The 14,257-nt window shown below is 43.8% G+C and overlaps 1 protein-coding gene across 1 annotated transcript in view; it reads left to right on the forward strand.

Annotated features, from left to right (window-relative positions):
- Positions 1 to 167: 167 nt before the first annotated feature.
- Positions 168 to 14,257, forward strand: part of LOC135909818 (von Hippel-Lindau disease tumor suppressor-like) — a 48,832-nt gene continuing 34,742 nt past the window's right edge. Inside the window, exons 1-2 of the mRNA XM_065441870.1 lie at positions 168 to 353; positions 2,295 to 2,453. Coding sequence (XP_065297942.1) covers positions 2,295 to 2,453 — 159 coding nt within the window. The 5' untranslated portion in view covers positions 168 to 353. The remainder of the gene's footprint in view (positions 354 to 2,294; positions 2,454 to 14,257) is intronic.

Below are 14,257 nucleotides of genomic sequence, written 5' to 3' on the forward strand. Positions count from 1 at the left end.
ACGATTCCACGCCAAGGCCACGCGAGGTTCAGCGGAAGCGAAAAAAATTAATGCCGCGCCGAGCAGCGGAGCCGGTGCGGCGTGTACCAACTGGTGTTCAAAACGCGCGTGCCCAAAACCGAAACCGGAAGAAGTCAATAACATCCGCTTGGTGTGCTACAGTCAATTCGGCCGCTCTTGTTGAAATTTCTTGCTGTGTGAGTTAGGCAGTTCGTTACGCTCATTGCCAACTGACAAGTGCAATTGGAGGTTTGAATAGCTCAGGTGTACACTGTACTCAGGTGCCTATGTAGTCTAGATGTGCGGTCGTCGCGTGCGGCGAGTGTTATTAGAGTGGATTTTTTTTCAGTGCGGTGAGTATCGTAACCCGATTGCTAACGCAGACCTGCAGTGACTTAGTAGCGGTGAGGCTTATTCCTCGATGCCACTTTTGATCCTTTGACTAGTCTCGAAGAGCGTAGCCTCTCCACTGTCAGAGAGGTCTAAACCGCGACGGCCGCATTGTATGGAGTCAAACAGGCCGCATGCAGCAGCATTTATTGTTTTTGTTATGCCTCATGTGTCAAGGTGCGTTGCGAGAAGAAATGCGCTCAACACGAGCACATTCCTCTTCGAACGTCCTTCGTTTGGCTTCGTTTGGCTGTGACGATTGGTTTGGCGCATCTGGAAACCCAGATAGAGAGGTTGCCCCACTGTGTGCAGAAGAGCACATGTATCTTTGTTAAATAACATGAAAAAAAAAGAAAAACCCCTTCCAACTTGAGACTTTTTGCATACGAATAGCTGTGATTGCAAGTCCGTTGCATTTTCTAGAACATGGGGTTAAGCACTGAGTAACAGATGCAGTGCTTTTTCAGGAGTCGTGCTGTTGCAGTTGGTCATTGTACACCAGTGTTCGTAACTTCGCGTTTTTGTCGCTGTTTTGTCAGTTTGTAGTGACGTTAATGACAAAAATTGCCTTTTTTGCATTCCAAGAATTGCCATCACGTGAAATGAAGACTGTGCTTTGAGCTGCAATGAGCTAACAAATTTTCTCCATCATGTGAGAACACTTGTTAGTGCCTTAGATGTACAGAGAAGTGACAAGTACACAAATACATTGTATGTAATGCTTGGTCTTTTACTGCAAATGCTAGGCTAGCACTTCCAGTGTTAGTACTGCCACACACCTGACGCTTTCAAAGATGTCTGCTGGTGGATCACCATAAGCACTGACAGTAAGATTGCGGAAGTTTATGAACTAGAATAAAAGTTTTCAAATTGAATGTTTGTGTCTGAAACTGGCAGTCTATTACAGTGGTGCTTTGCTGGTTAGCACTAGGTTGCGAGTTTGATTCCTTGTGGCAACATTCAGCTGTACAGGCACTGCGGTGTCTCGCTGTGATGCGTGTGAAAAAGCTGAACAAATATTGCCCCACAGGCGGGAAGGAAGGGAACTGTAGGAAGGAAAAGCAAAATCTTAGTTCTGTTTTGCAAGCTGTTGTGCCAAGAGAGGTGATGCACGAGATCCGGAAGTATTCAGTTATGTTGCGACAAACATTTTGATGAAAGCCCAAATTAGAACAAGATAAGCTTCTTATGTTTTGTTCTTTACATGGTTGTGTGGGCCATGATACATCCCTGAAATTATAATGAAGCAGCCAGTAACTACTTCAGGTTTCATTTGAATATGCTACACGCTTTTGTCTTTCATAAAAGGCTGTAATTACGGAACTTTCAGTTAATAAACTTTGTTTTTTGGCTCTGGTTAAGGCTGAAAGGGAAAAGAAAAAGCCGGTCCGAGAGGTGAAACTTTTTTGTTCCTTACAACTGTATGAAGCAAACCGACAGGGAAGCCAGAAAAGACAGGGGGAAATGTAATGTTTAGTTCAAATGCAAAAATAATAACACAAAGGGAAATGAAAGTGGAGAAAAAAAAGCTTGCCTCAAGTGGGAGCTTAGTGCACATCTTTCGCACTATGCATGTAATGCTTTGAATAATGCGGTTTTAGTGTAGCTGTAAATAGGGAGCCCTTGTTCACTGCGAGTTCCCTCATTACTTGTACTCACAGTAGTTCCATGCTGCACTGTGGAACCTACAGGTACCTCAACCAATCAGGAGGGCAAGTGCATCTAAAGGGATCCATCCACACTTCCATGCCTGCACAAGCATCTGCATTTGCAGGTCTTGTAGTGTGGGTCCTGCTGCATGGAACCACTGAAACAAAGTAGCTTGTGAAGTTTATAAAAGCACTGGCAACTCCATCAGCCACGCCTAATGGTCGTGGCGTGTGCTTCCTCTGTGGTTTCTACAGATGGATGACGATACAAGGCAGGTGCACCGCCTGGTCTCTGGCGCGTCGCTGTGTCCGTCGTATGTGCGTTTTGTGAACAAGACAAACTACCACGTGGATGTCATCTGGCTCAACTATGAAGGCCTGCGCATCAAGTACAAGAGCCTCGGTCCTAATCAGGTATATGGGAAGAACTGAAAAATGTGCTCTGCTCCGAGTGCTGTTAATATTTGATGTTGGTTATTGTATGGAGCAACTGTGTAGTTCACAGGACTAATGATGGCACCAATGAGCTGGGACCAGACCTCGTTTAGATGCCAAATTGGTGCTTCGATGTATCTGATGTTGCCCAGTCATTTAGTTCCTATTTATGTTTCCTTGTTGGCACTGAATCAAGGGCTTTTGCTATCCTTATAGCTTGCTCGGGAAGACTTAACCATAGGCTGATATTGTACTTTTACAACACACAAGGACTCGTCTACAACTGTAGCATGAAGCAGCTCTTAAAGTGCTTCATGTTGCAAGTGCTTGACATGATCTTTTGTGAATTCCTGTGCTTCCCTGATATTTGTGTTGTGTATCAAACGTTCTGTTTCCTGCAAAAGCTGTTTCCACTGTAACCTACCTAAAATATTGTGCCTTGGGTAGGTTTAGTATTTGCACGGCTGCTCAGTTAAAGAAAAGGGTACTGCTTGCCCAGTCGCATTATGATATGGTTACATGTGTGTGTGTGTATCTCGCAGCAGGATCAACTAGGGTAGGCAACACTGAAACTGCTGTCTGCACTGATGTGTGCTTTTGGTTTACCTAAGTGTGGCCTTCGAATTAGATTTTATCTGGTTTTCAGTGAGTGCAGTGTTTATTGTGTTGTATGCATGTAATTCGCAGCTACTCGAAAGGACTGTTTCATATGGAGCATTGCCATTGTCCCTGTTATCCCTGGCAAAGTGTGTTCATGTGGTTACCTGGTAATACGCTATGATAAAAGCTGGGTTACTGTGCAGCATCAAATAGATGTTTGTATGTTGGTAAGTACTAAGCTGCAAAGACGCAATATGAGTGTTACTTGCGGTTCCTGCTTAAAGAGATACTACAGAGAATCACTAAATCAGACTGATAAAGTATTCCTTGAAAAATCATTATGCAAAATAGAAGTGAGGCGTGCAGACAGGACACAAGAGTAGAGAAGTGGACAACACGAACGCCGACTATCAACTGAAGGGAGCACTGAGGCGAAAAAAGAAAGAAGACACAAAACTCATCTGCGCATGCTCAGGAATGGTAACACCACGTGTCATTCGGGTACACGTGCCGGTCTACGTGAGAGATAACTGTTACGGCGCTTAATCTCTTCCTAATGTAAAGTAATCGAAGGCTGACTCACGCACGCACTTCCACCATTATAGATATGCCATGCCTCTACCATAAGACGCGTATCTTCATTCTTATGCCTGTACAATATCGCGCATTCATCTAACTCTGGCGTGCAGTTACAATCTCGGCAATGTAGCGAAAGATTAGAAGGCGATCCACCGGTCAAGGACCTTTTATGTTCCATTTGCCTCTGATCGTCCCGTTTGCCCTACGAAGAACTGGCCACAGCTAAGGGGAATTTTATACACCACACCCATACGACAGTCAGTAAAACTGTTGTTCTTATTGTGCTTTACTGGACAAATATCTGTTTGTTTTTTGCCTTTTACCCGCTTCTTTTTATTCTGTACGGCAGTGCATATCTTACCTAGCTTATTGGGAGCAGTGAAAGCAACATTAACATCACATCTACTAGCAACTTTTTTAAGCCTGTGCGACACTGAATGAATACACGGAACAGCCACTACTATTTTTTTGCTATTACTGCTTTCTGTAATCACGTCCGTCCCTCTCGAAACCGACTTCTTTAGGCGCTCAGCCACAGTGGCCACCGCTACACTAGGATAACCTGCTTCTAATAGGTGCCGGACCTGCGCATTAAAACCGGCGCTCATTTTGTGCATGCAGGATCTGGTGAGGGAAGACTTAAGGCACGACATGGCAATTCCGTTTTTTACTAATTTAGAATGCTTGGATTGAAAGTTTAGCAACGGCTTCGAAGAAGGTTATCCTAATTTAGCGGTGGCCACTGTGGCTGAGCGCCTAAAGAAGTCGGTTTCGAGAGGGACGGACGTGATTACAGAAAGCAGTAATAGCAAAAAAAGAGCAGTGGCTATTCCGTATATTCATTCAATGTCGCACAGGCTTAAAAAAGTTGCTGGTAGATATGATGTTAATGTTGCTTTCACTGCTCCCAAAAAGCTAGGTAAGATATGCGTTGCCGTACAGAATAAAAAGGAGTGGTTGAAAGGCAAAAAACGAACAGATATTTGTCCAGTAAAGCACAATAAGAACAACAGTTTTACTGACTGTTGTATGGGTGTGGTGTATAAAATTCCCCTTAGCTGTGGCCAGTTCTACGTAGGGCAAACGGGATGGTGTATCAATCGGAGGCTAATGGAACATAAAAGGTCGTTGACCGGTGGATCGCCTTCTAATCTTTCGCTACATTGCCGAGATTGTAACTGCACGCCAGAGTTAGATGAATGCACGATATTGTACAGGCATAAGAATGAAGATACGCGTCTTATGGTAGAGGCATGGCATATCTATAATGGTGGAAGTGCGTGTGTGAGTCAGCCTTCGATTACTTCACATAAGGAAGAGATTAAGTGCCTTAACAGTTATCTCGCACGTGTACCCGATTGACACGTGGTGTTACCATTCCTGAGCATGCGCAGATGAGTTTTGTGTCTTCTTTCTTTTTTCACCTCAGTGCTCCCTTCAGTTGATAGTCGGCATTCGTGTTGTCCACTTCTCTACTCTTGTGTCCTGTCTGCACGCCTCACTTCTATTTTGCATAATGAATCCTTACCAACTAGCTCAGCTTTCTGTCGTTCTTGAAAAATCAATTTTCTGTAATTTGATTGTAAGAGGCTCATTACTAGAAGAAAATAAAGTGCAAACTTCAATTCTTTGACTAACGTACTGAAACCCCAGTGCTGGTGTGATGTCATGGATATCAACATATTTCCCCCCCCCCATTTTGGGCCGTTTCAGCAACATAAGAGTTCTCAAAACAAAACTTTCCAAGTTTAGCCTTTTGCTGCTTTACAATAAAATGTAGCCCATCTGTCCTATTATTAACTGGGCCCTAGCAGACACCTTCAAAATCTGTGACGTCACAGGGAGCTGGTGGGAAACAGTATACCACCAGTTTTTTTGTTGTAATGTCTTGCCAGGCTTACTAAGTGTCGCCTCACTGTAACAGTGGCTTTTTTGGCATTCTAAAAAGGTAGTTTAGTCTTATAGCTAAGGTTATTCTTTTTTACCAGTGTATCTTTCAATAACTTGCTGTCCCTCAAGCAGACACTCTAGTATCCACCAGTAGGTGCATTTAAAATGTGTGGCCACGAGGTAGAATGCCTGCGCGGTTCGCTCTGCAGGCTGCTGCACTGGGCAGCGAATTTGGCCCAAATTCTCCTGGAGTTCTGGCTTCACTAACTCTTTCGATGTCAAATCTGGCCCCTGCTCGTGTAACTGCGCCCTTCACGCTGTGTTCAACACATGCAGCAGATCGTACCACATTGCCTTCTGTCAGTTCGCCTCGGTATTTGCATGACTAAATAAAAATGTAGAATGGTAAGGATATCTGTTGATATGTGTATCGCCGTTTGCGGTGCACCAAAGGTACAGATGTGTGAAGCAGTACTGCTGGTACCATCTAGTGGTGCCTAGAGAATCAGTATTGCAGCAGCCTTCAACATTCTACTTAACTGCTGCCATAAAGACGTGGACAGTAACATCAACTCGGTGTCACTTTTCTTTCACATGCAACAAAAATGTTTATAATGTGTTAGGACAAAAATCATAAATTGCAGCTACCCACTCCCACTGTTCCAGTATCGCATAGACAGTAATAGTACATATGTAAGAATGAGAAGGACGTCTAGGGTGTGAATATCGCTATATGTTAAACTGCCATTGCAATTGAATAACTTTATTATTTCTTTAATCTAAGGGGAACCAGCGAAAATGAATGCATTTTAGAATGGAACACTTAAAACCTGCGGACACACAGCACATGATGCGGCCACCAGAAATGCACTGTGCACCAAGAAAGGGAAAGAGAGAAAAAAAATAGGGTCAATGTTGCCCTGATTTCAGTGGGAGAGATTCCTGCTGTGGGAGGATGGCTCGACTCCTCTGTCTCGCAGCATTTCATTTGCTTCTATCTCTGCTATCACTAAGCCCTTTAAAAATTTTTTTTTTGCTGTAGAGCTCTTTCTCTGGACGCTACTTTATAGCTTGTAAATGTAACCAAATTTCTAATGGGACCCTGGTTATGGTCACTTGGATGAATAGCTGTCAACCCTGTAATTGTGGCGTAGAGCTTCAATTTCTCCAGAATGCAGCAAGTAATTACATTGCCATTTAATGTGACTGATCGAAAACACATAGAAAGTGCAGTGTGCCTTTGGTTTCGAAGCAGGTTTCCTGTTTACACTGTGCAAATCAGATGAGGTTGGCCAGAAACTGCCGACATGTAGGTCAGTCAGTCGGAACAGTGGTTTCAGGCCACAAGATGACTGTGTCACCAAATCTGGGGGTGTTAAATGTGATGGGATACTAAGGTAGAGAATGTGAGAAAAGCACTGTATTGTGAGGTTGGAATGGGGGGAGAGTCAAGGCAGGCCTGTTTCGTGTTATATGGTGAAACACAGAGTAAAGGAGAAGAATGGCTGATGTCATAGTGCATATCCGTATTTTGTAGCATTGTCGTGGTGTAGCTTGCAACCACTGCAGTATAAGACGTCTTATGCATGCACCAGCGGTTTGTGGTGCCATGTGGTTGCAAATTTCCCTAATGTAATGAAAGCCTGCTTCAAACTCAGTGCTGTGCCAAGTTTTGGGTGTCTTTGACTTATCGCAATAAATATGGTTTATGATTTGCTGTGCACTCTGTATTCAGGCAGCATACCATTATTGCAGAGTCTGCAGTCTGCATACAGTGGCCACTCGATAATTTGGATTCGACGAGGATCACTGAATAGTCGGGATCATCGGGAGCCTGCAATAACAAATTCAACAGAAAATAAGTGTCCATTCCACAAGTGGTGAGAAAAGTTGCACACACATACACTTGCATGAGACCTGGTAAGTTCGTATATCAAACATTGTCATACTGTCACTACAGATACGTGACAGTACGATCAATGCATGCAGCTATTCTGTAGCCCCTGGCAACTTGTACAAACGTTGAACACACTCCAGCAGCTGAACGACAGCAAGTTTTATTGTTAATGCATTAGCCTTAGGAAGTACACACAACAAACAAGCGAATGAAGCCTTGAAAACTTAGCTGCTTGGCTTGCCATGGTTTGAGCATAATTGGCAACTACTAGATCGGCTAGGCTTTGCTACTTATGGTTTAGAGGATGCACTGGTAACATATCAAAACAAAAACATTGTTCTTTCTCTTCCATGCTATTTCTCATGCTCTTTCGGCTTGTTTCAGTGGCTGAATAGGTGGTGTCTAAAAAATGGCCTCAACATAGTGTTTTTGGCAGTTGCTTAAGTCAGCAAAAGCATAGCCTTCGAGATTAGTTTATTTTACTCAGTTTTTCCTCTTCAGCAACAATGGGGATTCATTGCAACAAATCATTGAGGACTTTAACCAAGAAAGTGTAAGACTAGGGCTGAAAATCAGTATGCAGAAGACAAGGCTAATGTTCAATAGCCTGGCAAGAAACCAAGAATTCATAATCTGCAGTCAGCCTCTAGAATAGGTGCAGGGGTATGTTTATCTATACTCTCCATCACAAGTAACTTGCAGCACTACTGAAGGTACGAGGTGTACAAAGGCAGTATAAATGGGCAGCGTAATACAGTTCTGGGCATAACTTTCTGATTATTGGCAAGATTAGAGAGCTTTATTTTTGCTTGGTGCATGATACATTCCAGCGATATGTAACATGTTCAGCCCTTTGCGTATGCACATTGAATAAAGGGAAAGAACTATGTCGTTTCCCCTAGTAATCGTAATAGCCACCCTAACTACAATTACATAGCAACATGGCAACTCTCATGCAGCCCAGACCATCCACTTTGATCGAAATTTAAGCTTGTTATTGCCTATCTGCCATGACAGCAAGAAATGGTAAAATCGGTCATCTGTTTGTGCAGTAGCACACTGAGAGCAATGCATCAGGTATGTTTTGTCATTATTATTGAGATCAGATGTTTGTTTTGGCACTGCTAGGACTACAGAGGTGGTGCTGAGCAGTAAAAGGGGTTTCATTTCCATTTAACAGATGCCACAGCATTAGCACTGTTGATGCATTGATGATGAGGTACTCCATTAGCGCCTCTTTGTTCACTGCATCATTAAATTAGTACTACGCTTTAGTATGGTATGTGATGATGGTGGTGAGCGAATGCCAAATAAACATTCATCATACAGCATGGCATTGATGCTGGCATTTGCCATTACTACTGGCTAAGGAGGTTGCAAGGAACTGCAGAGAAAGCCTATAGATGAAGCGGGGCCCTGCTTTTGCATTCAAGAAAATGCAGCTTACGGTTACAATGCCAAAACATTTGTATCAATCCACCAACCGTGCAGGATGGCAGAGTAGACCAGACAATGCAGTGCGGATGGACACATTTTGAGGGGTGTTCGATCTTCCTGTAGCATCCACAGTGTCGCAAAGAACTGATGTGATAGAATATACCTAGGTAAATTACCAACAGGGGACCCTGATCAAGAGAAAGAAATTTTCAGAAAAATAAAAGTTGGGTTGTAGCGCATATGGTAGGCATCACAAAGTTATGACTGGGAACTCCCCACTATTGTTTAAAATAAAAGTGCGCAATCATTGCTTTCTACCAATACTAACACGTAAGGCAGGAACTTGGAGGTTAACAAAGAAGCTTGAAAATAAGTTAAGGACCACGCAACGAGCGATGGAATGAAAATGTTAGGCGTAACTTTAAGAGACAGAAAGGCAGCAGTGTGAATCAAGAGAGCAAATGGGGGTAGCAGATATTTAGGTTCATATTAGGAGAAAAAAATGGACCTGGGCAGACCATGTAATGCATAGGGCAAATAACTGTTGGTTCATTAAAGTTGAAAAATGGGTGCCAAGGGCAGGGTAGCGCAGTCGAGGACGGCAAAAAATTGGGTTGAGGGGATGAAATTAAGAAATTTGCAGGAGCATGTTGGAATAGGCTAGCACAGAACAAGGATAATTGGAAATCACTGAGAGGCCTTTGTCCTGCAGTGGACATTGGTGCAGTCTGAATTATTGAAGTACACGCTATAACAGGTGTGAAATTATGGTGGCCCTTATATATTATGTCTATGGGGCAAGTGGCAGTGCCGTGCTGTCTCAATAATTGGTCGATGACTAAAACAAGACAAAAGTGAAAAAAAATTGTCTTGGCTGGTTGAAAGTATCTGGCTCTGCTCATAGCGCACTTCTTGTGGTGTTATGATGGACTGTAAGGAGTGCCTAAGTAGGCTGAGATATATTGGTGCAATAAGCACATTGTCCATCGCCCAGTCATGATAATGTTGACCGTATGTTACTGTGCTGCACATTTTGGTCATGCACACTTAGAAAATGAGACGTTATAGATGCAAAGGAAAACAAAGGCTGTACTGCCTACAGCTGCAACAGGCAATACTTCAAATGTTACTGAACATATAGTTTCTTTCTGACAACTGAAAAAGAGCCCTCAACTTATGAAAAAAATTTAACTCCATGAACGCTTGGCCTGTGGCACTCTCAAGTACATTTTCAACAAATTGCCTCGGGATTGCTGCAAAACAAGTGGGGAAGCGTTTCAATCTGCTTTGGGTGCCAGCTTATTGCTTATCATTTGCAAGTATCTTAGCTTCTCACATTTACCAGGAAGTTGCTTACATGGCTCTCTTGACCTGTACCGAATGCTAGAGTCTGCCATTTTTCTTTAGACTTGCATACATGCCACAAAGAAGTCACTGCACACTACCAGGTATAAAAGCAACAAGTGTGCATGGATGATCATGGTAGCCTTTCAGGAGTATATGAAACATATAGACTGCATGTTCACTGTGAAACAGTGCAAAACAGCGACTACAACATAAAAGTGTTTGAACAACCAAAATAGGATGCGCTGGAACACAATCAATCAAAAGTTCTTGCCAGTGAATACTGGTTTTGTCTGTCTTGCAAACCATGATCCTAGACATCACTGAAAAAACCTCAAAGCTGTACAGTTGAGATTTGCTGAAAAAAAAACGAAAATAAAAAGGCGCCTACCTTTTCACTAAGTTCATTAACAAAAAATACAGTATTTAAAGAGCTTAACCCTTTCAGTTTCGGCTGTTTTGGAAGGTGATGCATCTCCGGTGTCGGGTTTTTATGCGAAGCATATTACGAGAGCTCAACCCAGCTCCTCAGGCGCGGCGGTGTCGCCTTGAAACCACGTGACACCGTGACGTCACGACAGAGGAGAAGTGGCTTTGGCTCAACTCTTGCAAGACGGGCTGGGTGGGAATCGAACCAGGGTCTCCGGAGTGTGGGACGGAGACGCTACCACTGAGCCACGAGTACGATGCTTCAAAGCGGTACAAAAGCGCCTCTACTGAATGCGGTGTTGCCTTAGAAACGAGCTGTTTCTAAGGCGTGCGTCTCTTGCTCAGGCGCACATTTCGTTGCCGCGCCGAACGCTGCTTTGCTCGACGCTCACCGCGTCCAATGCGGGGCGCGTAGTCGCTGCCCTGTAGCCCATTGTCTTACACCCCTTGGCGGGTCGACGGGAACGCTGTCGCGTTCCACTCTTGAAGGCGAAGCAGTAATGCATGAGTTGTTTCTTCGTCTAGCCGAACCAAATATAGCCAAGCAACAGCAGTTCACCAGGCTAAACAGTGGTTCAACAACTAAAATAAAGGCTAGTATGCTTCGCATCCTGGGCTTAACCTTACCTAAGCCACAGCCATTTTTTTCTTTGGATATTATAAAACGAACACAACAGTTTATTTTTGTGTGCAGAAGGGAAAAAATGACATGGATAATGGCAAATGGGCTCTTAGCATGGTCCTTGCATTCTTAATTTCATTTTGTATAGACCTTTTCATCAGGAGAGGAGAATAGGGCATGCAGCGAGCCTTTCCTTCTCTCAGGCTTGGGCGATCCGGCGCGGTGCTGCTTGAAAGTATTGCTGTCGCGGGCTACGGAACAATTTCGGAATGTTTTAGATCGTTCTCTGTGAAATTTACACCATGTTCACTCAAATAAGGTCGTCAGGGAAGCCTTTCGGTGCATCGGTAACTACAGTAGGCAGAAACATGTCTTGGGGGCACAAAAATGTGACGCGCATAATCAGCCGCGGTGTACGCGCATTATCAGTCGCTGTGTGTGTATATGTTGTGAACTATTTTGCTTATATCGGTTTTAATTCAACAAAGAGAATCGGTGTCTCTGTATTACCAGCATTAAATGGTAAATCAGCTCACTCTCTGATCGCTTGGCGTAGGAAGTAAAACATAAAACATAAGAGCGCATGCTTGTGCACGGCCAACCTAAGGCAACCACGAAACATCTAAGCGGCAGGCGCTATCAAATATTTGTGATACACCAGCATCGTTCTCATGCATTTCAAGTCTAATAGGCTTGAAATCGCTATATGTCTACGCTAGCCTTTTTGCATGATGCCGATGGTGCTGCTCAACACAGCAATCACTGCGGTTAGTGAGCCAGCATGATACATATATAAGCTGTATGCTTCGTCATTGCCTTTTCGGTCTGTACACAGCCATAATATATGAGAGGGATCGCATAAAAAGAATGCGATGGCTATTGTTGAGGACAAAATTTCCGTAATACGTGTGAGTGCGTCGTAGAGAACGGAACGAACACAACCACCCCCCCCCCCCCAAAAAAAAAAATCGGTTATCATCCTCTTTCTCTAAAAAGCAAGAGAAAATGGGCTAACACCGCAATACGACCGCGCATAGTCTTGCCGCACAATGTTTATTATTATAACTGCTGATATGTATAACGATATGCAACCGCTGATGCCGTATGCTTGGACCATGCACTATATAGAACATAGATATGTGTAATCCAGCACCTACCACTGCTTAGGACACTCGCGCAGTTCGTAAACGGTAGCTTTGCTGGACAAGCTTAATTCAGGCGGTAAGGTACGCTGCTATTACTAGCCAAAGCTATTTTATTCATGGGTGGGAACCTCATCCATCGAAACAAGTAGTCATGCAGTGTAACCTGCATCAAACAGTTTGAACGTTTGTCAGAGTATAACACCACAGCTCCTATTATAGCAGAAGGGTACCCACGCTGTTAAGATTGCACGTATATTTCATTTCTCCTAAACCGCAGCTTAAAACTAGAGGATAATACTGCTGAGTATGCAGTATTATCTAATGATAATACTGCATATATCATATCAGTATTATCATATCGGATAATAGTAATGAGCCTGAGTATGCAGCTTGAAAGTTCAAGGGACTATCGGTGAGCATGAAGTCCTACAGTATGACAGAATGAGGCTGTACCTGCAGCTTCAGGTGCAGTGTTACGGTACATTCACAACAGTTATTGACAGTGCTCAAGCGCGACTGACCGTGACTGACGACCAAAGAGCGACTCATGGCGACCGTTGTTCACACTGCCTAGTATGGCCTGCTTGTCGCCACCCTGAAATGTCTTGCAGTTGGTCCTCTTCATGTCTGCTCGCACTGCCATCACCACATAAGATGAGCATCAACGTATGCAGACATCCCACTCCTGCACCACTGATTCGTTTAGCAGCCTTGCGACACTAGTTGTGCGACTGAAAGATCGAGCAGCAAGCGACTGGGACCCAAAACAGTTGCTTTTCAACCAAGGCAACCATTTGCAAGCAACTGGTTGCTCTGGGATGAACTTGGTCACGTGACCGGCTACAAATGGTCACTTTGGTCAAAAAGTCACAAATTTCATGGAATTGCTCACTGACCAATTCCTCAACTGTGACTAGAGTCACAACGCTGCTGAACCAATCGTTAGTGCAGGAGTGTGATGTTGGAATACTCTGGTGGTTATTTTACGTGGTGACGGCAGTGTAAACAGATGTGATCACACCAGTTGAGAAACATTTTGGTGTAGCAACGAGCAACTCATGCTCGCCTGTGTGAACATTGGCTGCCATGAGTCGCTTTTTGGTTGGCAGCTGGTCATTCGCATGACCTCTGCCAGTCGCCAGTGGGAATGTTGCCTAATATTGCATGCATTACTTCCTGCATGACTTCATGTTCGAACAACCACGGGAAAGAATGCAGAAAAAAACCACTGGGGTGAGTTAAGGTAGAAGAAAGTGCGAAGGAAGCGATTACGTCTGATTGCATTGCAGGTAGTTTGTGAATACAAAAAGAAGCCGGTAATCACTTTCTGGTGACAGCATCATAATTGTTTTTTGCTGGTGATGATTGAACTGTTTTTTTTAAATATAGGTGTAATTGCCTTGCCTTTGGCAACTAGATTTGCTCTGTAGGAGAAACAAAAATGGTAGATTGCCCCCATATGTAAAGCTAGATGCCGGCTCTCACTTGCAGTGGTCAAGCAGACATCATTCAGCAACAAGGAAGTGTGGGGTATTGGGCATGGTGCAAACATTCATTGCTGAAAATACTTTCATGTCAATGGTTCTCCAAATTTTTGGGAACATCCTTGTCAGACAATGCGGCCCATGCCATGCTCACACGAAACAATATGTATATGGCATGCTGCGCCAACCCTTTCATTGAGCTTTGGTATCAGTATGGCCCACGGTGTAAAAATAATTTAGGTGAGAGAAGGCCAGCGCTCTCTGTTTGGTGGCAAAGCTCCGCTTGTCAAATGCCCCAACAGATGGTGCTACCAACTCGGTAAAACTCCTAGTTTTATTGAGGGAGCTTAAGGCCT

The sequence above is a fragment of the Dermacentor albipictus genome, unplaced genomic scaffold, assembly GCF_038994185.2.
Source record: "Dermacentor albipictus isolate Rhodes 1998 colony unplaced genomic scaffold, USDA_Dalb.pri_finalv2 scaffold_30, whole genome shotgun sequence".
Taxonomy (NCBI): Eukaryota; Metazoa; Arthropoda; class Arachnida; order Ixodida; family Ixodidae; genus Dermacentor; species Dermacentor albipictus.